Genomic DNA, 23,559 nt, shown 5'->3' on the forward strand with positions numbered 1-23,559 from the left:
AGGGGTCACTGCCCCACCCTGTAACAAAAATTAAAAAAAACTATCCAATGCGGAGATCACATCAGCATCTTTGACTTGCTTTCCAGAAAGCCTTGTCTCTTCATTTGTAAAAAAAAAGTACAGGGTCTATGCACATGTAGAAATATAAACTGATTTATTTGAAAGATACATTCATTAAAATACAGGTCTGTAAACTCCGTGAAACAAATAAGTTATACGAAAAATGTAATCACTAAAAAAACATTCAGCATTGAAACATCATATTTTGTTTTAATAAAAAATAAACATACTATTATACAACATTGTTTTTTCACAGAAGTTTGCCTATTAATAATACACATCAAGGCGGCAGTCAGTTACTGAAGGACTTGGCTATGAATCCTGGGAATTATGTTATGTTGCTTCACAGGCACTACAGGTTGAAACAGGTCTACAATGAAACTACAGGACAGACAGAGTAAAACTATGGGGCAAATGACATATTTACCAGTAACATGGGTGAATGAACACATAGATAAACAAGTTAAAATGAGGCATATTCACTAAACTGCGGTAAGCAGAATTATGTGTGTAAAGTCATATGCACAATGAGTATGCATGTAATGTATTGCATTATGCTCTACTCATCATGTGGTAAGACTTTAACCACTTGATAACCCAGCCTTTACCCCCCCTTAAGGACCAGCGCTGTTTTCGCTGATCTGTGCTGGGTGGGCTCTACAGCCCCCAGCACAGATCAAACACCAGGCAGAGCGACCAGATCGCCCCTCTTTTTTCCCCACTAGGGGGATGATGTGCTGGGGGGGTCTGATCGCTCCTTCCTGCGTGTGGCTGGCGGGGGGGGGGGCACCTCAAAGCCCCCTCCACTGCAGGATTCTCCCTCTCCCTCTCCTCCCTCCCTTCCCCGGAGATCGGAGGCTGCACAGGAACGGATCTGTCCTGTGCAGCCTCTAACAGGCTCCTGCCTGTCATGTGACAGCGATCCCCGGCCGCTGATTGGCCGGGGATCGCTGATCTGGTACAACGCTGCTACTGTTAGCAGCGTTGTACAAATGTAAACAAAGCGGATTATTTCCGCTTGTGTTTACATTTAGCCTGCGAGCCGCGTTCGGCGGCCCGCAGGCTATTCACGGAGCCCCCCACCGTGAATTGACAGGAAGCAGCCGCTCGCGCGAGCGGCTGTTTCCTGATTAATTAGCCTGCAGCCGGCGACGCAGATCTGCGTCGCTGGTCTTGCAGCTGCCACTTTGCCGACGCGCGTTATGAGTGCGCGGTCGGCAAGTGGTTAAGCACGTTATTCTGCTTACTGCAATTTAGTGAATGCACATCATTATTTCATAGAATTATCAGAGAGACAGGAAGTTAGCAGCACTGTTGGCAAAGGATGACACAACATGACAACCCACTATGATATTCATAATCCAAAGCTGTTGGTTTGGCCAGGAAAAGGCAAGTGCTTCCATCTCAAATTACACAGAGGCACAAAACAACAACGTATCCAGTTCTGTGCAGATGTGCCAGATGGACCATGATTGTATAGTTATGGGGCTTCTTCTTGGAGGTACTGCATTCTTATTCATTGGATTTTCCCTGTCCTGTTGTTATAGCTTTCTGCCCATCCCTCTTGTCAGGGTTGGGTTTCTGGAAAGACCACAATGGCCCAAGCCTTGGGTACCTGTTTAACAAAGGAGTGGTTAGACATGGAAGAGGACTGGAGGCTGCAAATGGAAAAGGGAAACCGCCATATGGAAATAGGAATGTGTACATAGATGTTAAAAATGGAAGATGGGGCTACACATGGAATGAATGGGAGGGGGCTGTTGCACATGGAAGGGGAGCAACAAGAATTTTGGTCTAGGGGCAAATTAAGTATAAATCCAGCCTTGCCTCTTGGCCCCGCTCTCTACAGAAATCAGCAGGCTCATTTTTCAGTAGAAATGGTAAACAGCAGATAGATCTTGTTTGCAGTTTCAGTTAAAAACATATATTTTCCAGTCTCAGCTTGGGAATGGACCACATGGGCCATATTCCTTTCCCCAATGATGCTGGTGTATAAAACGTATAAAAACACAGTACTTTGTACATTAGCAGGTGGATTTCCACTGAAAGCGTTCAGAAAGAAAAATGACACTATGTGCAAAGCAGACAATCACAACGTCGAGATGATAGAAGTGATGAAATGTATAAGAGTGGTGACTAGGAGTGGTGGTCACTGATCAGCTGTGGTCAGTCCAGTGCTCCTTACAGATCTGTAATATATAAAAATATCAGGTAAATTGCAACTTCGTATACACACACCTTTCATTCATTGTAAAATATGGCAAAAATGAAAGGGTGATTTTTGCTGCCAAACTTATTTTTTACGAAGTACACGTCCTTTGTACAAAAGTGAACCCAAGCTGAAATTAAACTGATGAGATAAACAATTGTATTTATGATCCTACTCCTAAAAATGACTTTTTTTTAGATATCTCATGATTTTCTTTTATATTTAACCATTTAACGACCGCTCCATGCCAATTGGCGTGGACGCACGGCAGCCCCAGGACCGCCTAACGCCAAACAGCGTGCAATCCTGGGAGCGGAGATTGCAGGGGATCGCATGCGCCGATGCGTGTGCTTGAATGATGGCGCTCCACTCCATCATCAGCCTCCCAGCAGTGATTGCCACTAGGAGACTGTTAGACATCTATTTACTGCGTACAGCGCTGCGGTCTAAGGCAGCGATGTACTGGGGACAGCTGTGTGACACGACTGGCCCCTATAACAGCCCATCGCAGTCATAGGCTGGCTAGGAGACGGAGGGAGGGTGAGTAAAAAATAAATAAATAAATAGGGAAATATATATTAAAAAAAATCACATAAATATTTACAAATAAATAAACAGACAGGGCTGCAGCAATTAGAGCCCACCAACAGAAATCTCTGTTGGTGGGCAGAAAAGGGGGGGGGGATCACTTGTGTGCTGAGTTGTGCTGCCCTGCAGCGAAGCCTTAAAGCTGCAGTGGCCCAATTTGTGAAAAAATGGCCTGGTCTTTAGGGGGGTTTAAGCCCATGGTCCTTAAAGTGAACCGAGCACCTTTTTTAGCACTCTCGACATCTATATAGCACATGAAAAATGCATGCCAACAATATGTTTCATTATTAAAATAAACTTGCATTTTACCTTTTATTTTACATTCAAAGTAGTTTTATTCGCCTACTTCAGCAGGCCTGCCCGGTTAACCCCTGTTGCAGAGATTTCAGGAAGCTAATTGATTTATTGGGTGATTACAAAGAAGTAAACAATACCTTTTCATCAACAGAGGGGGTGGGTAATTAGGACAGTTTCTTCAAAGACATTGTGTGAGTCGATGTGTCAAGATAGCATCTGTGACTTGTATAAATAAGGACTGTGAGAAGGGGAGGGGGGAACATGGCAGCTTCTATGCCAGGATAAATTCCAGTGAAAGAGAATGTGCTTAGTTCGCTTTAAGAGGTTAAACATTTACAAAGTAGGTTGAATGTTTTACTGTATCAGTGCCAGCCTATTAAGTGTCCCAGAGTTAGAAAAAGGTCAATAGTTCATGCATTTTATCTTTCCCTTTTCTCAGAAGTTGTATTCTGACAGGAAAACTTTTATGGCTGTAATTTGCATATCAGTGATGTTTACTATATTCCAGATAAGGTACCAACAAGACAGAAGCTGTCGCTTCCATGCCTGTAAGTTAACTCTTTCAGGCAGCAAAATAAAGCAAGTAAAACAGCCTGTTTATTAATATGTGTGCACTGTACATATGCATGTTTATATCATCATGTCACATGTTGAATCAGGTACACTTTAACAGAGTGCAGCACCGTATGTGCATGACAATAAATGACATCATGTACTGCTGTCTCTCCACATTTCAGCATCCACAGCAAGTCACATGTTAATCCAAACTGGGGTTATCTTGAAAATGATCTTGCAAACCTGAACTGGATGAAATAAAATGTTTGCTGTTAAAGCAAACCTGAAGTCAGGGCCAGAGCTACCATAGAGGCAAAGGGGGCAATCGCCCCAGGGCCCCACAGCCCATAGGGGCTCCCAAGGTGTCTCCCCCCATCTTAACTGTTTCTTCTTTCTGGGGCCCCTGCAGAGTCTTTGACAGAGTCGCATATCACCTGTGCTGGCGGGCAGGTGAGACGCTACACTGCCAAAAACTCTGCAGGGGCCCCAGGGAGAAACTGTTAAGTTGGTAGGTGATGGGGAGGAGGGTCAGCAGCCGGCTCAGGGGCCCAAGAGGGAAATTAGGCTGCTACAGTGGGTCTCTATAGCCTCTGTTTGGTCAGGAGTGTCTGTTGGGGGCCCCCAGGTACATTTTGCCCTGGGGCCCCATTGTTACTGGAACCGGCCCTGCCTGAAGTGAAAATCAACTGATGAGATAAACAATTGTATCCAAAGTCCCAATCCTAAATAGGAGTTTCCTGAAATGCCATAACCTTATTATTTATCTAAGCATCAAAAACATGTAGTTTAAAGTTGTTTTGTTGTTTTTCTGCCAGAACTCTAGCAGATCTCTCTAAAAGAACATGTTGCTATGACCTCCACAGTTTCCCTCTTTTTTTACATCTTTGTACATGCCACAATCAGTATCTGATTTGTTGCTAGTACATTCTAAAGTCAATGAAATAAACAGTAACCATGCTTTAATACTTAAATACTGTTCCTGGGATATCCGGCGGAGGGGTCGATGACATGCAGTATGCTATGAGATTGAAAGCAAGGCTCTAAACAAGAATTGTACTGATGTGAGTAATGCAAAGCTTGTGGCTGTGGTGGAGAGAGAAATGTTAGATTGGATGGATCTCTTCTGAGCTCTGATATAATACATTGGGGAAATGCATTCATATTATTTCACGAAGGGCCCTTTTCCACGATAACATTTGCGATTGCTGAATCGCAAAATCGCAAACCGCTAGTGATTTTCAAATCGCTACGGTTTGCTTTTTAACATAGGAATCGCGGTAGGTCATTTCCACTACCGCGATTCGTTTTTTACTTAATCGTGAACGCGCGGTGGAGCGATTATTGACGCGATTTTGCTATGCAGTGCATAGCATAGCAAAATCGCAATCACAAACATTGGGAAATTGCCGGGAAATTTTTAACTTTTGCTGAATCCCAATCGCTAGCGTTCAGCGCGGACGCTAGCGATTGCTAGTGGAAAAGGGCCCATAGTGTTTATTGCAAGCAGAAGTATCCAAATGTATTGATATTAAATAGGTTTCTATTTTTGTGACATGTACCTAGTGTATGCCTAGCTTAAAGAGGAGCTGTTAGGTATAAGGTCTCAGAGAAAATAAACACATACTGTATATCAGTAGCTAAATATAGGCTGTACTTACATTACATATGCATTTCACTGTCCACGTTTGGATTTCACAGAAGTTTTATATAGTATTTGCCGAGAATGATGCTCCTGACAGCTTATGGCAGGTTCCATGTTTGTCTGTCTCCTATGAAGCCAAATGTGTAGTCATGTCCTGCCTGCTTCCTGATCACAGAAAAGCTCGTACTGAATAACACTAGTGTGCAGTGAATATTAATTAGCCATGTGGCTAGGAACAATAGCGGACTCCTGCAGTGTACTCTGCCTGGAGATTTATCAGTGCTGTGCACTGGGCTGAGTTACATGCTATTGTTACTTGACCCTGTAACTTCTCATTAGCAGCCGAGGGGAGAGCCCCAGAATGCTTTGCAGTATGGTATGCGGCTTGCGTCTGCTTGAGAATAACAGCTTTGCTGATAAGCACACATCAAATGTAAGAGAGATTTTTATCTTCACTAATGCCTTTTTGGCTTCCTTCTAAACTGTTTAACACAGGAGAATAGAGGTTTAAATTAGCTTTTGTAGCCTGACAGTTACTCTTTAAAACACTTAAACACTTAGATATTTCACACTTAGTAAAGCTGAATAAGGCCTCTGATAAGGTTTTAATGTTGTAAAGTTCAAAGTGTCATTATATCTGTTTGTTTTTTCAATCAGAAAACCAACCAACTGGCACATCAACTGACTGTTGGGCAGATTTCCTGCTTTGCCAGGTGTGTACAATGCCATTCAAATGACATTGTTCAATCTACAGCATGCATGTCATGTGAAATTTCACTTTTCTCTTGCTCGCATAGTATTTAAATCATATAGTCATTTGGAACATGGGTGTGTGGATAACGCCATTTGAAAGGTTCACTTCTCTTTGTCGGGCGTAAAGTCATTTTTGTGTCATTGATTGTTTCTTTTCTGGGACTTTAATCTAGTGTGTGTATGGATCTTAAAGTGTACCTGATATGAGGACTTAAGAAAAAAATATACATACCTGGGGTTTCCTCCAGCCCCCTCCAGGCTTATCGCTCCCACACCGTCCTCCTCCGCCTTCTCATTCATCTGCAACTGGCCCTGGTAAGTCGTTCAGTTGGGGCCAGACGGCAGAGGCGCAGTATGGCCGTGCGCACTCCCTGTCTTGCTCCCATTGCTGGAATTGTTTTGCGCCTGCATAGTAGCACAGGAGCGTATATGCAGCCGGGCCACGCATACACAGTCCACGCATACACAGTGGGCCCAGGCCGAAGGACTTTCCAGGGCCAATTGCGGACGAGTGAGGAGTCGGAGGAGGATTGTGTGGGAGCGATAAGCCTGGAAGGGGCTAGGGGAAGCATCAGGTATGTATATTTTTCCCCATCACACGTTTACTTTAACTTATAAAAAATGAAGTAGCTGCATGCCTGCCCTGGCACTCCCCTAAATTATAATATGCAACCCGAGACACAGTTCTCCCTACCCACACCATACATCAGCCTAACAACCATTGCAGAGTCCAGAACACTGTAAAGAGGGGAAGATAATTGGAGTAGGTGGAGCAGTGAGACTTCCATACCGGCAGGGGAGAGATCTGCCATTACAACAGATTTGCATTTTTTTTTATGTACAGCAAACATACCATGCAGCCTTGGCCTATATTTTATTTTTCAGTTCAACAGGTAAGTGTGTTGCATACATGGCCAATGAAATCGGTTCCGTTATTTCATCCATCATTTATGTACTTACTTGGTAAAGTGACTTGAAATGCGTTCCATAATGCAGTTGAATGCTGACATGCAGAGTTTTCATGCTCGTGCATATTTTGTACTAATACACCCTTCACCAGCTCTGCACTGATTGGGTATTCCAAAGGCTTTGCAGCGCTTGCAAATTGCAGATGAATAATTGCTGATTTCCGTTCATCACTGAAAAACACACAATATCATTCACATTAAATGCATTGTATGTGTAAGAAAGGATGTTCAGGAATGCGATCACACCATTTTATTAAACAGACTTCAAGAGTTATTTCTGTGAGCCCTATAATAAGTAATTGTAAAGTACACCTGTCATCAGAGAAACATGGCGGCTGACCTAGTGCTGCTTACATGTCTGTATAGATCCTATGACTATAGTGCTTTCTGAGTCACTCCTCTGGAATTTAACTATTTCAACACACGGACACTACTTATCACCCCTTAATGATCGATATGCTTTTTTTTCAACACAAAGTAGGCTTTTCGGGGTTAATATTTTTTCTAGTAATTATTTTATTCTCTATGACTTTTAAAGAGAAAAGAGAAAAAAAAATAAAAAAATACACTATTTCTCCATTTCCATCCATTATAGTTTTAAAATAAAAAATGCTAATGTAGATAAAACCCACACAGTTTTTATATGCATATTTATCCTGGTTATCCCAACATTTAATTTAAGTCCCTAGTGCAATGTATGGGGGCAATATATTATTTGGAAATAATGTTGTGTTTTTTTTTCTATATTGTGATTTTTGTTTTCTCATTGTACTCAAGCAATAATTGTCCTTATTTGCAAAAATAACAGTAATATACTCTCATGGCATACATACTTAAACAGCTGAATCCATAACAACCAGGACTATTCAAAAGTCGGTGTTTTGTAAGCTAGTAAATCGTGTACTTTGGATCATAATTTTTAAAATTAATTTTTAATGATGGATTGAGTTTGTCCCTACCTAATTTTTATGTGGCAGATGTCCAAGCTATAAGACACTTCAAAAATGATTCTAAAACTCGTTTGTTTTCATTAAATAAGGTCACATCTACATTGTTTGCTAACAAATTGGATGCACAGCAATCCATTATTCTCAAGGTGCGCCTATGGCTTTTTTTGTAGGCCTTTTTTTTTTGCTGTAATTGTTACAGCATTTACATCTTGTCCCTAGAGCAATGCATGGAAAAAATTATTTGGAAATAAAGGTGTATTTTTTCTATATTGTGATTTTTGTTTTCTCAGTGTGCCCTAGAAATAATTGCGAGCCTTTATTTGCAAAAAACTAGTAATATACCCTAATAGCATACATATTTAAAAAGAAGAGTCCCTAAGGTAACTATTTATGTATTATATTTTAAAATCTGTCACCAGGGATGTGCTCACAAGTAGTGAGCTATTCGAATTTGTCATTAAAATGAGGCTTAATTTCCTCAGGTGTGCAGCTGGGTAACGAGGGGTTACTTTCCCAGAATTCTGCCAGCTTCTATGCGTATCACATCTTGCATGCGGCCTATGGGACGCGTTGCAAGACTCACTAGCATGCACTTCCTCCTTCAAGCTGGAATGAGGAAGGCTAGTGAGTCTTGCAACACGTCCAATAGGCTGCGTGCAAGACGTGATATAGAAGCCGTCGGAATTCTGGGAAAGTAATACCTCATCTCAAAGCCACACACCTGAGGCAATTAAGCCTCATTTTAATGACGAATTTGAGTAGCTCACTACTCTTGAGCACTCATGAGCACATCCCTATCTGTCGCTTTATTTTCTTTTTACAAGCTTTTTATTTTAGTACAGAACATATGAAAATAAACATTTTATTGCTTTTGATTCAGTTTGACACAGTTTGTCACAGAAAAGACAACTTATACAGTTAAAATAATACCACATATCTCTCAGCTGATGGCTAGTTATCAGGTGTAGTCAGATAGTATAAGTGCCCTCAGTATAGATTAGCCAGGTGTATAGGTGCCCCCAGTATAGGTAGCCTGGAGGGGGGAGCAGCGCAGCAGGCACACAGAGGGGCCCAACTCCCCCCTCCCTCACCTGGGACCCCCCCTTCAGCGCTCCTGTACCCCCCTTAAGAAATGTTAGCAGCGGCAGCGGGTGGGGAACTTACCTCTTCCACGTTTCAAGCGGTGACAGAGCTCTGCATGTCTCCGCCTTCTATGTCTCCAACCCCGCTGACAGGAAGTGGAGTCAGTGGCGTTGGAAACATAGAATGCGGAGACACACAGAGCTCCATCGCCGCTTGTAACATGGAAGAGGTAAGTTCCCCGCCTGCTGCTGATGCTAAAATTTTTGGAGTAGGGAGGCGGGAGCACTGAAGGGGGGCCCCAGGTGAGGGAGGGGGAAGTTGGGCCCCCCTCTCCCCCGCTGTGTGCCCACTGCCCCCTCTTCCTGCTCAGCACCCCCCTCCTGCCCCTTAAAACGGCCCTTGGTGGGCCCTCTACCAAGCTTTACCCCCACACGGACCCCCCTGCACCCGCATCCCTTGCAGGGGTGATTGTTACGCCCCTGATATCTGTGTCACATCTGACTTACATTTTCCATGCACTAGAATAATCCATCAAATACCTAATGAAATACCGCATGTGAATTCTCATGAAGTTGCTTGATAATTTACCAAACTATAACCATATGTGTGAAAACCTTAGCGTTTACTCAAGAAAAATATTTTTTACCACATGAGGTCATTTACCACACATTACATTTTTACTGAACAAGTCTTAGTGAATTGAGCCCTATTTGTAAGTTTGCTATTTATTCAGTAGCCAAGAATACCTAGTATTCATTGAACAATACATGGTATATCTGAGCACTTAGCATTGTCAAGATTGCTTAGTACTGAGCAGTCAGAACTATTTATATTCTCATTTTTTTCTCTGGTATATAAATACCAATCATGCAAGCACAAGGCAGGCCATTCAGAGAACTAACCTTACAACTGGGAGAATGTGCTTCTGTAAAGCACATTTTATTCTTGTTTCAGGCTTATAATTCATGCACAGCTATGGGGGTCTTATAGATAGGATGACTTGTGACAGCGGCGATTAGAAAAGTTTTAAACATGTGCCATAGCAGTCATACAGTCTATAGACTGCATTATACTTTGTTATGACAGCTGCAGGACCACATGAGTAAGTAAACAGTTTATCTATGATAAAACTGTTTAAAATAAGATGAGGATGGTGGTGATGGTGGTGGTGCGGGGGGAGGGGGGAATCTGCCCTGAAGCCTATGCTGGATGTTAATGCCTTGGTGACCCACAAGGTTAATATCAAGGACAAAAATGTTCCTGATTATATATTTTACTCTTGATGACTGCTTATGTGGCTCACTACTATAAATGACCACTGAATGTCACTCTTAATAGATGACACCTTACAATTCATTGTTATTGAACTTGAGGCAGTTTCTGAAGCCACTGGGACCTCCACTGATCTTGTTTATTGTTTGCTCATGTGGCTATATGTGGCCAGGACACCAAGCCTTGTGTTTAATACATATGTCATGAAGAAGACGTGGCCACGAGGATGGAGTCAGAAGGACACAGCCTGAAGGAGGAACGCATGGGCCGGACAGGTGAGTGAAGTGTGTACACCGCTACCGCTAACTCTGTGCAGGGGCCCTGGGGGAGCACTATCAATTTGGGGAGACCTGAGGGGGCGACAGCTGCCTCAAAGGCCCCGGGGGATATCCTAAAACTATTGGTCATTGCATTATCTTTTTATTGGTTCTGTAGTGGTAATGATCACCTCTATATGTGCTTTGAATAGTGGTAATCATTAACAAGTAACTCCTTTTCCTCTGCTACACCTCTGGCTGGCCTTGGAAAGCCAGTTTTGGTGTTTTGCATCATGTGATGATCAGACATACAATGCTGGGAGCTGAGTGTAAAATATGCACTGGGGCCCAGGGCCGGGCCGAGACACAGGCGAGAGAGGCTCCAGCCTCAGGGCGCAGTGTAGGAGGAGACGCACAACTCACTCAGCTATCATTCCCCTATTGTGTTTGAAGCAGAAAGAAATAAGAAAAGAGGATACATGGCAGTGACTGCAAGCCAGATAACTAGAGATTAAAGAATTAGGGGGGTAGTTGGGGGCCCTAGGGCGAATCTTATTGTCATAGCAATCAGTGTGTGACAGCTGGGGTGAGAGTGATGGGGGGACACACTTTAATGTCTTAGCCTTGGGTGCTGGATGACCTTGTCCCGGCTCTGCTGGGGCCTGTGGCTTTGTAACTACTCCACTGCCCAGTGACCACCAATGACATAAACTGCAAACTGCAAATGATAATGCTTTCTATACTTACTTCCAATGTTTCAAGAAGATTTTCAGATATTTCTAATTAACATTCAGAACGTATTTGATAAGCATGCATAATTTGCAATTATAGAAGAGAGGGAACATCTGTTATAATAGCAGATATGACAAGATATGACATCAAGTTTTCCTCTATATAGACCCATGTAAAAGTTGTATGCAATTATTTTTTCACAACTGTCAACATACATGCAACAAAAACAGACTGAAGGCTTACCCGGGATCATAGTCAATTGTGGCACCAAGAAAGTAGTACTGCAGTGACGGGGATGTTGAAAAGACATTGCTGACCTGTAAAACAAATGTACATTCCTCAAGACTAATTATCAGGAAATGGTGACAGGTACTTCAAGGATGGTAATTTGCAAGGCAAAGAATTGAGAAAATTCTTGAGATTGTTTTTTAGCAGTCAGGAAAAATTGTGTGTATTCATAAGTTGTCCAGAGGCACAATTCACAAATCAGAGGGTGGAATCAGCAACTTCATAGGGCAGTACTGAAACTGGTGTTTACTGCTTTACCCTGATTGGCAACTGACACAATGATCTAATTCCCAACATACTAATGCATAAGTAGGTCACCTGAATATAATTGCATACATTCAGGTAATAAAGTTAGGTCGCTAGTAATACTTCCCCCAAAATTGTTCTCCCAGACAGTTAACTATTGTATTTAATAGGCAAAAGCAGGGGGAGATTACAGCTTCCCAGAATCCCCTCTAAGACCAGGGTCGGTGCAGTGTCTGCAAACAGGCACAAGTTGAGTCACCAGAATATCTGCAGGTATCCTGCAGCTCACAGGACTGCCTTTTTCTTTTCCTGTTACAGTTGACTTTGGATGGAGCAGCAGCGTGTGTACCATGGAGCAGCAGTGTATGTACAGAGCATGGAGCAGCAGAGTGGGTACAGAGCATGGAGCAGCAGCATGTGTACAGAGCATGGAGCAGTAGCGTGTGTACAGAGCATGGAGCAGCAGCGTGTGTACAGAGCATGGTGCAGCAGCGTTGTGCCCTGCTGTGTGAATGCTTCACTTTCCCCTTCATTACCAATGTCGGCTGTCCTCATTATTATCTGTATTCAAAATTCTCCTGATCGACCCCATTGGATCCCGTCAGTCCGACGGGAAATTGCATTCTGTGTCCCCAGCATGATGTCCTACCATATTATTATACTGTATTGTTCGTGGCTGGGGGAGACATTTCATAAATCCCCCCTTGAAAATCCTGGGTTTGCCCCTGTATTTCACGGCCAAATTCACTTTAATAGACTGACTATGACAAGTACTCTTTTAACCTAACCCAAGTACCCCCAGGTGTACACGTACAACGTGTTTAGAATCTAGTTGCTATGACACCTGGCAAAAACATTTTTATCAGCAGATGTCTGCCAGTGTCTTCAAAAGTAACATAATCTCTTATAGTTATTCTGATGCCACTGTTGTGATTTACATGCAATGTTTGATACTACAATAAAGTATTTTTGAGACTAAAAAGTAACAATCTCAAGTAACTCATTGGCACTTGTTCATTACACATTTTCTCCTAAGTTTTCACTGCATCACATAGGTATCCCTCCTTCACACCTTATCAATAAAATGCCCTTTAAGTCACCAGCAAGCAAGAAAATACTCAGAATATTTTGGAGGTACTTTTCACCCACTTTTTGGTACTTTTTCAATTGCAGAGTTTTGAAAAAAAGTATCTCCTGGGAGAAAGCGTAGGTGAAAATGGCTAACACAGTGATAAGTTGTATAAAGATATGATGGCCAAATACACCGCATTGGCACAAACTCACCAAAAGCAAATCCGCATAAAAAAACCCTCCTATAATTGTTATGAGGGGTGTGTAGCCAAATGATAAAGAAAACTATACCACTGTATAGCATGGGTCTTCAATATTCAGTACAGACCAGGTCTAAAACAATTAAACTTTCATTAGCACATAAAAATTAATTTTAAATAATTATCAATGTTATTATTTAATTTTTGTATGTTTGTAATACACTTTGTATTTTTCATTTAAAAGATGTAATGTTCCTTTGAGGACATGGCTGTTTGAGGTATAGGGTGGAGTATTGTCTCCTCCCACCTACATATAAGCCTTCTCCTTAAAAGGCTCACTCTAACTATGACTAAGGGCAGACTGAAGGCCTGACACACGTCAGTTGATCCTGTGGTTTTATTGCACTGTGTTTTGTGGAATTTCCAATAAATATATCAGCTTTTTTCATCGACCTGGTCTGGTCTGCGGATCCTTCTTTGTTTTCTCGTTTGGACTGGCCTGGCTCACCAGATCCTGCACCGACTGGTATGATTGGCAGGGGGGAAAGCATACATGAACTCTTTCATTTGCACATTAATAGCACTGTCATGATATTCGGGACTCCTTTATTATGCTAATAACCAGTGTTAGGTGTAAAAATTACCATGTATCTCTGTCTTAAGCCATTGCATCTAAGAATTGGATAAAGTCCTAAGAATAGCTCTGCAGTGCCCTCTCCTGAAGGTGTCACCCAAGGCGTCTGCCTGGCAGCCTATGCCTAAAAATGCACCTTCATAGAACTGGGGGACACGGCAACATAAACATTTCAGGTTTCATAAGCATTCTTAGTTCTAAGCATGCATACGGTATTTGTAAAAAAGTTTCAACAGACACTGCTTTATAGTAATGAATATGACACTTAATTTAGTGTGTCTTACCATGTTTAGAAATGTTGTTTTATTTGTGATCCATGTATTCCGAAGACAGGGGTTGGCTAAATTCAGGGATCCTGTGAATGTGCAGGTTTTATTTGATTTTAAACCGTTGAAGAGGTTTTCATCTTCATCAACATAAACAGCTAAAATGAAAAAAGTAAACAAAGATCTGTGAGATGTTCCAGCCAATCTCCTGATGCATACTCTATATACCATTGTTTTAGGTACTGTTCTATAGATGCAATGACAAACATTGCTATGGGAATGCAGTCACCACAGTAAGCTATTAAAACTAAGGTGTTGGGTTCAGTGTTGTCAGCAGGGAGCCACTGCCGAGGTTCAGATCCTGGAGCTAGAAGCAAGAAGATTTACCAGATTTTTTTTTTAAAGTTAACTTTAGACTAGCGGGTGCAGAGTTCTTTTATGTGGTGTACAAGAAGTAATTGACTGGGAGCACCCCTCATAATTAAACAGATAAAGGACTATTTTAGCAATGCAATTGGCAGGATGTATTTAAACTCTCCTATGTTGATTGTTGAATGGTTGTGAGGAGCCTGGGGTCTGTCAGCATCAGGTACCACACACTTTCAGAGGGGGTTATTCATTTTTGTGTGAGACTGTAACATTGTGTGGTACTGTAACATTTTATGTGTGGTGCTGTAATATGTCACAGCACCATCCTCTCCCTCTTTCTAGTGCACACTGTGGTCCCCACACTAGTCAGCTGAAATCTTCGACTGACTAGAAAGTTGAATATAGGCGGGAAGGAAGTGGCAGTTATCCTCCCTAGGAACGCCCCCGATCACCCCCCTCAATTCCTAAATAAATTACCTAGTTAAGAAAAGACCCCACAGCATAACTCACCTATTCCGAATTCTCATCACTGTCTATTCTAACCTGTCAGTTCCCCCATTCCACCGCAGTGTCCTTACCTAAATGCTGGCATTTCACAGCAATGGTGCTGAGCCGGAAGTATTTTGGGGTTACTTCCTGGTCAGTGACATTGCTGTGAAAATGCTGGCATTTAGAAGAGGACACTGTGGCGGAACAGCAGAGACACTATTGAAGAGACAGCAATGGGAACACTGGAGTAAGTGAGTTATGCTGTGGCATCTTTTTACAAGTTATTTACAAGATTCAGGAGTACTTTAAAGGGTACCTGAACTGACGCGTGACATGGTGAGAAAAACATGTATGTACAGTACAAAACTACACAGAACTAGGCTGTGTTCTTATTTTATTTTCTCACTGTAAGGTTTAAATTCAAGAGTTCTGAATGACAGTTTCTCTCCAGTTGGACAGTATTATAGAGTTAGGTACACACCATATAATTTTCTGTTAGATTTTCTGTTACATTTACCTACCAGAACATGTTGGAACAATCTATCTGGTAGGTAAATCTAAAGCCCCGTCTACACGGGGAGATGTTGGGGAGATGTTGTGGCGATCGGCGGCCTGTTGCGCGTCCCCGCGCGTGCCCGCCGCATCCCCGCTCGCCGCGCGTGCGCCGCATTCGATTCCCCGCTCGTGCCCGCTCATCTCCCGCACGATTCCCTGCCATTGTCCCCTCGCGGGGATCGAGCAGGGAATCGGCGGTGCGGAGATCCGTCCTGTCGGATCTTATCAATCGAGCCGCATTAGCGGCTCGATTGATAAGGAGCATCGCGGCCGCATCTACTCGTGTAGATGCGGCTTAAGAGAAAATCTAACAAAACATTGTATGGTGTGTACCTAGCACAACTCTCATTGATAAATAATTACAGGCTATAAAACTCTTGCATAGAAGAGAGATGAGTAAAGGGAATAGATAAAATGGATCAATAGTTTTAGATGTAGGTTGTAAAACACTTAGTTAAACTATCATCATTCAGCTAAGACAATGAAAACTTTGGCTAAAAACATCAGATTAAACACAAAATAAGATTGCAGGATGGATTCCAAATATCTAATGTAGTAGGATTATAGATACAATTGTTTATCTCATGAGTTTCCTTTCAGTTGAAGTTTGCTGTAAGCCGTTAAGGGATGATTATGTTAAAAAAAAATGATTGTTATGGAGCCACTTCTTCAGCTTAGCCAGTTTAGGAGTCACGACCCCGGCCAGACAAGTGAGTCGCTCTACTGCCGAATTCTTTGCAGGGGCCCTGGGGACCACCATACACTTGGAGGGGGGCAGACCTGTGGGGCTAGCTAGCCAACTCTGGGGGCAGAAATAAATTGGCCTAATACATCTTAAGAAAGGAGAGGGGGGGGGGGGGGGTTTGAGGGGCTCATGTCACTGTTGTTCAGGGCTCCATTGAGCCTAGACTCGGCCCTGGGCATTGCCATTCACCAAGAGGAAACCAGGACCCAATGCACCCGAAAAGGATTTGACAATAGGTCGAATGATTTTATTGTAAAACCTATTGACAGTTAAGGTGCTATTGTCTAGCCTGTAGTCGCTCCAGGGATATACCACCCCTGATCATCACTGACCCACCGCCAAACCAGTTGTGCTGAATAAGGAGCAGATACTGGTCATGCTGATGAGTTGAGGGCCTTCTATGGCACTGTGCAGCTCTCATGGAGTAGCTGCCTGTCTCCTAGAATCTCCTCCATGCATTTGGGACTGTGCTGGGAGACACAGCAAACCTTCTGGCAATGACACTTATTGATGAGCCATCCTGTAGGGTCCAGGTTTTGAAGCAGTTGTTTTTGGTGCACTGGTGTTTCACATCACCTATTTATGGTATATATACACACTGATTACTGGAATCTCTATAATACAACAGCACTATGAGGCTGCAGAATGTCCATTGCTGTCACTGCATCACATAGGTATCCCTTTTCTCAACAGCTAACATTATAAGAACCATTTATCACCACAGTATTCTAAAGAATCGTATGTATAGATCTGTTCTACTTACCTGAATAGAGTACAAGACTGATAATTGTTACTAGCAGCAAAGACAAAAAGATTGCGGCTATCCAGTATTTCGGTTTCTTGCAAAATTTCTTGTAAAATTTCTTTCCACACGTTTGTTCAGTATCTTTCTAGAATTGAAAAATAAAAATGATCTACATTTACTTTTATGAGTGATGTGGGATGCCCATTTACATTATGGTGATACAGGAAATACAGGATTTATTGTAGCGGAGGAAAAGGAACCTACGGTAATCCTACAAAAGTATATTACCTTCTAAAAACAAAAAGTATCTGCATATTATCACATTCACTTATGCATAAAATGCTAATTCTATAACGTTGACTTGAAGACAGCAGACAGCAAATCATTCCTTTCTGACTTTGTGATACAAGCATGTATGCAAAGTTGCTGGGTTATATTGCTCCTTTAGTACTTACAGGGAACCTGAAGTAAGAGGCATATGGTGGCTGCCATGTCATAATTATTTACTTTTAAACAATATAGTCCTGGCAGTCCAGCTGATCTCTTTGGCTGCAGTAGTGTCTGAATCACACACCCGAAACAAGCATGTGGCTAATCTCCTACAGAGGCGCTCTAGCTTTCGAATTACATATGACTGTGTTCTCCTCCCTCAAATTGCCTGATGAAGCGGGATGTGTGCCCGTGAAACGCGTTGCATTGTATTTGGAGACCAATAAATATCTTTCTTATATTAGTTACGGCTTGAATTTAGCCTGGTCATTTCTGTGAGGGTAGTGGATCCACCCACCCCCTCCTTTTTAAACGGTTTTTAATTTATCTTATCCTGTTTTGGCGCCTCTATTTCACCAATTTTATCCATGTGGCTAATCTCGTCAGACTTCATTCAGAACACATGATCTGCATGCTTATTCAAGGTCTGTGGCTAAGGCCCCATTGACACTTGCCGAATTCCAGCGGGATGGAAGTGGATGTGTAAAATGATCCTAAACCTCCGTACAAAAATATTTTTGACCCCCTTCCCGACCGCCTAATGCGGATAGGCGTCAGGAAGGTGGAAACCCCAGGACCGCCTAACACAGAAAAGCGTCAAGTCCTGGGGCGGGGTTTTACAGGGGATCGCATGCCGATGCGCCCGAATCCCCGCTTGAGTGATGGAGCTCTGCTCCGTCATCAGTCTACCGCTAGCAAACTGTTAGACGCTGTCTATTTACATTGTACAGTGCTACGATCTACTGCAGCGCTGTACTGGGGACAGCCGTGCCATTCGGCTATCCCCTAGAGAGGCTCTGATTGTGATCCCTTCTCATAGGCTGATGGCTGTGAGAGAGGATAGCCCTGATTGTCTGGTGGGGGGATGGAGGGAGGGGAGTAATGCAAATAAGTAAAAAATAGACAAATTTATTTAAAAATAATATACAAATAAAAAACAAAACAAAAAAACAAACAAACACCACAGCAGTGATCAGAGCCCACCAACAGAAATCTCTGTTGGTGGGCAGAAAAGGAAGGAGGGATCACTTGTGTGTTACGTAGTATGGCTCTGCAGCAAGCTTTTAAAGCTGCAGAGCACTGAATTGTAAAAAGTAGCCTGGTCACTAGGGCGGGGTAAGACTATGGTCCTGAACTGGTTCTGACAATTTGAAAACTGTTTTTCCTTTGCATTTTTCAAATCAATTTTTGGGAAAACTGCAAGGTCTTTTTGAAAAAATATTTTTTTTTACTTGTACCCAGTATTCCCCTTAATTAACCCCCTGGGCGTTACGAACGAGCTCAGCTCGTCCAGTAACGCCGCGGTGGATTGCTCAGGCCCTGGTGGGCTGATTTGCATAATTTTTTTATACACGCAGCTAGCATTTTGCTAGCTGCGTGTCTTGCCCGATCGGCGCCGCTTGCCGCCGATCCGCCGCTACCCGCCGCGAAAGAGGGGCCCCCCCGCAGACCCCTTGCGCAGCCTGGCCAATCACCGCCAGGCTGCGCTATGGGGTGGATCGGGACTCCCTGTGACATCACGACATCGATGACGTCATTCCGTTCGTCGCCATGGCGACAGGGGAAGCCCTGCAGGAAATTCCGTTCAGAACGGGATTTCCTGATAGGTATTCACGCTGCCGGCGATCGGAAGGGTGGGAGGGAGAGAGCAGGGAGGGGGGAATCATGTAGCTAGCGATAGGCCAGCTACATGAAAAAAAAATTAGGTAAAAAAAACCCTCCCGTGGCTGTGCGCTGCACGGAATCAAAACGCCAGGGAGGTTAACAATTATGGTGACAATAGCATTTATAGGGGCTTTGCTATTAACTGCTAAAGTTGGCCTGAAATTACACGAAAATGCACAATTATGGTTTCAGATTACAATTACAGTAGGAGTTAATTACGATTTTTCTGAAATTTCGCATTACGATTTCACATTTTAATGTTATTGCTGTCAGGGTGCTGCAGAGCTTCTGCATATCAGTGAGTAGCTGATTTCATTGGCTCCTGACCCCGTGATTGCTGTGAGCTAATCACAGTACGAAATAGAATGAGGATGGCTCTAGTCCTTAAAGTGACTCTGTAACAAAAATTACAACGTTTTTTCTACCATCCTACAAGTTCCTAAACGTATTCTAATGTGTTCTGGCTCACTGCAGCACTTTGTACTATTACAGTCTCTGTAATAAATCAATGTATCTTTCCCCTGTCAGACTTGTCGGCCTGTGTCTGGAAGGCTGCCAAGTTCTTCAGTGCTGGTCTGTTCCTCTATGCACACTCTAGTGTGTGTTTTATTTACATAAGCCAGCAGCTTCTCTGCTATCTTATCAGTAATAGAAGAGAGCTGGATAAAAATCCTCCTCTGTGAAAGTAGCTGGCTGACACATACTGAGGGATTACAAACACAGGCACAGGCAGAGCTGTCTGCAGGAAGCCTGTAATGTTCAGTGCATGAGAGAAGAAGGGGACAGAAGGTAAACACACAAATGATCTTTTGAGATTCAAAAGGAAAGCTGTATACAGCCTGCTTGTGTATGGATGTATTTTCTATGTGTGGACATATTGTACATCAATCTACTTCCTGTTTTGGTGGCCATTTTGTTTGTTTATAAACAAACTTTTTAAAACTGTTTTTGACTACTTTTAATGCGGCGGGGAGCGGCGAAATTGTGACAGAGGGTAATAGGAGATGTCCCCTAACACACTGGTATGTTTACTTTTGTGCGATTTTAACAATACAGATTCTCTTTAAGGGGCCAGAGCTGTCCAGTACCATACAGGGAGTGCAGAATTATTAGGAAAGTTGTATTTTTGAGGAATAATTTTATTATTGAACAACAACCATGTTCCCAATGAACCCAAATAACTCATTAATATCAAAGCTGAATATTTTTGAAAGTAGTTTTTAGTTTGTTTTTAGTTTTAGCTATTTTAGGGGGATATCTGTGTGTGCAGATGACTATTACTGTGCATAATTATTAGGCAACTTAACAAAAAACAAATATATACCCATTTCAATTATTTATTTTTACCAGTAAAACCAATATAACATCTCAACATTCACAAATATACATTTCTGACATTCAAAAACAAAACAAAAGCAAATCAGTGACCAATATAGCCACCTTTCTTCGCAAGGACACTCAAAAGCCTGCCGTCCATGGATTCTGTCAGTGTTTTGATCTGTTCACCATCAACATTGCGTGCAGCAGCAACCACAGCCTCCCAGACACTGTTCAGAGAGATGTACTGTTTTCCCTCCTTGTAAATCTCACATTTTATGATGGACCACAGGTTCTCAATGGGGTTCAGATCAGGTGAACAAGGAGGCCATGTCATTAGTTTTTCTTCTTTTATACCCTTTCTTGCCAGCCACGCTGTGGAGTACTTGGACGCGTGTGATGGAGCATTGTCCTGCATGAAAATCATGTTTTTCTTGAAGGATGCAGACTTCTTCCTGTACCACTGCTTGAAGAAGGTGTCTTCCAGAAACTGGCAGTAGGACTGGGAGTTGAGCTTGACTCCATCCTCAACCCGAAAAGGCCCCACAAGCTCATCTTTGATGATACCAGCCCAAACCAGTACTCCACCTCCCCCTTGCTGGCGTCTGAGTCGGACTGGAGCTCTCTGCCCTTTACCAATCCAGCCACGGGCCCATCCATCTGGCCCATCAAGACTCACTCTCATTTCATTAGTCCATAAAACCTTAGAAAAATCAGTCTTGAGATATTTCTGGGCCCAGTCTTGACGTTTCTTGTGCGTCTTGTTTAGTGGTGGTCGTCTTTAGCCTTTCTTACCTTGGCCAAGTCTCTGAGTATTGCACACCTTGTGCTTTTGGGCACTCCAGTGATGTTGCAGCTCTGAAATATGGCCAAACTGGTGGCAAGTGGCATCTTGGCAGCTGCACGCTTGACTTTTCTCAGTTCATGGGCAGTTATTTTGCGCCTTGGTTTTTCCACACGCTTCTTGCGACCCTGTTGACTATTTTGAATGAAACGCTTGATTGTTCGATGATCACGCTTCAGAAGCTTTGCAATTTTAAGAGTGCTGCATCCCTCTGCAAGATATCTCACTATTTTTGACTTTTCTGAGCCTGTCAAGTCCTTCTTTTGACCCATTTTGCCAAAGGAAAGGAATTTGCCTAATAATTATGCACACCTGATATAGGGTGTTGATGTCATTAGACCACACCCCTTCTCATTACAGAGATGCACATCACCTAATATGCTTAATTGGTAGTAGGCTTTCGAGCCTATACAGCTTGGAGTAAGACAACATGCATAAAGAGGATGATATTGTCAAAATACTAATTTGCCTAATAATTCTACACTCCCTGTAGTGATAATTGTGCAATAATATACAAATATAAATACAAAAATTGAGTATAATAACTATATAAGGATACACAACAAATTCTCACTACACCAGATAGAAGTCAATAGCCCAAACTCACTGATTCACACAGCAAACCTTTCTTATTACTTTGATGGTTATATATCCACTTTAGGGTTGAGTCTCAAAAGGCCGGTAACATTGCCTACCATGCAGCAATGTCCTGAAAATAGTAACACTTCTGCACCGATAGCGTGATGAGCATTACCATAGCAGCACATGTAAACAATGTTAGGAAGTAGTGTAGTGTGAGCTACACTACTTCCGTACTGTGCGTACACTGTGTACATGCGTTGCTATGGTAGCGCTCGTTGCGCTATAGGTGCAGCCAGTGTTACTATTTTCAGTACAGGCCTGTAACATTGCTGCGCGGTGGGCACGGCTATCAGCCTTTTGTGAATCAACCCCTTTATAACTAACATTTTACTGCTTATTTATAGTCTGAGTCTTTACAGGTTGCAATATCTTAAAAGTACCAACAATCAATACAGAAGAAATCTAAAACAGTTACAGTTTATATAGCACATGAATAACACCTGCTATTTCATTGTTATGCTTTTTCTTTGCTAATTAACACTGGCACTAGTAGTTATGTATAAGATTTCCATAAAGAACTGTATGTTAAAAGTTCATCTGTAGTGCCCCCTCCAGCTGCCGTTACCCCAGGCCTCTGCCTCGGTAGGCTTTGCCTAAAATGGCCATGAATAGTGGTATAATCACCCCAAAAATATAACCTATAAAATGTTACACGTTCAGACAGCAACTGGTGTAACAAACGCTACACATTATTTGAGTTGTATGTAGAATGCGAGGTACACATACTACATAATGTGTGTTACATTTGCTTAATGTCCAGTAAAATTTAGAACTAACTTAACTTTTTTAGTGACTACACCTTCTACTGTGGCAAAGATTTATCTACCTCAAGCTGCTGATAATAATATTACATTTATTTGAAGAAGGCCTAAAGTAAAGGTTTGCTTTAAAGGAAACCAGAGATGAACGCTTTGGCACAAAATAAACACATTCCTCGATAGATTTTTACAAAGTAAATACTATACCTGGTATTTTTGCCAGTATTGTGAAGCAAAGACTTAAAGGATCGTACACACATGCAACTTTTCTGCACGACCAACCCGATGACATGATACGACCAAACAAATGTACTACTTGTATTTTCCACGCACCAACCAACTGAACGACCAACTCCTTTGCATACTACGCATACAAGCAAACAACAGACTGCATGATATGGCTGCATTCAAAACAAGTACAAGGCGTTGAAACGACGTGGCCAACTTTACGGTATCATCCCAACAATTGTGTGAGTTGAAACACCTGTTGGATCAAGCAAACCGCCTGTTATCAGTCACTCGTCTAGTCGTTGGTCACATGTTCACACACCCAACTATCACCCAACAAACCCAGTTTGGACAATAGTTGGGCAGAAAAGTTGCATGTGTGTATGAGTCTTAACAATGGCATAAATTAAATAAGGGTGTCAGGCATAAAGGGCACGGGGTAAAGCCAAAATTGTAAGATATCATCTATAACAATGTTTTTTATCGTTTCTTCATCTAAGTTAGAATAATAAATATGTTACGGTATTAAAAAGGGCACGGGGTGAAGCTGAAATTGCAAAATATCATCTATAAAAATTAATACAATTAATAAATCAATAAAAATTAAAAGACCACTATCGTGAAAAATTGTAAAATTTAAAA

General features: G+C 42.3%; 1 protein-coding gene and 1 long non-coding RNA gene across 2 annotated transcripts in view; one reads left to right on the top strand and one right to left on the bottom strand.

Moving 5' to 3' along the window:
- LOC137544433 (uncharacterized) overlaps nt 1-12,361 on the top strand; it is a 60,312-nt gene extending 47,951 nt beyond the window's left edge. The window contains exon 3 of the long non-coding RNA XR_011025860.1: nt 12,219-12,361. This is a non-coding gene — a long non-coding RNA (uncharacterized lncRNA). The remainder of the gene's footprint in view (nt 1-12,218) is intronic.
- Nucleotides 138-23,559, bottom strand: part of C2H3orf52 (chromosome 2 C3orf52 homolog) — a 28,243-nt gene continuing 4,821 nt past the window's right edge. Inside the window, exons 2-6 of the mRNA XM_068265509.1 lie at nt 16,993-17,119; nt 14,090-14,229; nt 11,610-11,683; nt 7,065-7,243; nt 138-2,249 (exon numbers count right to left, since the gene is read on the bottom strand). Of these exons, the coding sequence (XP_068121610.1) occupies nt 2,242-2,249; nt 7,065-7,243; nt 11,610-11,683; nt 14,090-14,229; nt 16,993-17,119 (528 nt within the window). The 3' untranslated portion in view covers nt 138-2,241. The remainder of the gene's footprint in view (nt 2,250-7,064; nt 7,244-11,609; nt 11,684-14,089; nt 14,230-16,992; nt 17,120-23,559) is intronic.

The sequence above is a fragment of the Hyperolius riggenbachi genome, chromosome 2 (genome assembly GCF_040937935.1).
Source record: "Hyperolius riggenbachi isolate aHypRig1 chromosome 2, aHypRig1.pri, whole genome shotgun sequence".
Taxonomy (NCBI): domain Eukaryota; kingdom Metazoa; phylum Chordata; class Amphibia; order Anura; family Hyperoliidae; genus Hyperolius; species Hyperolius riggenbachi.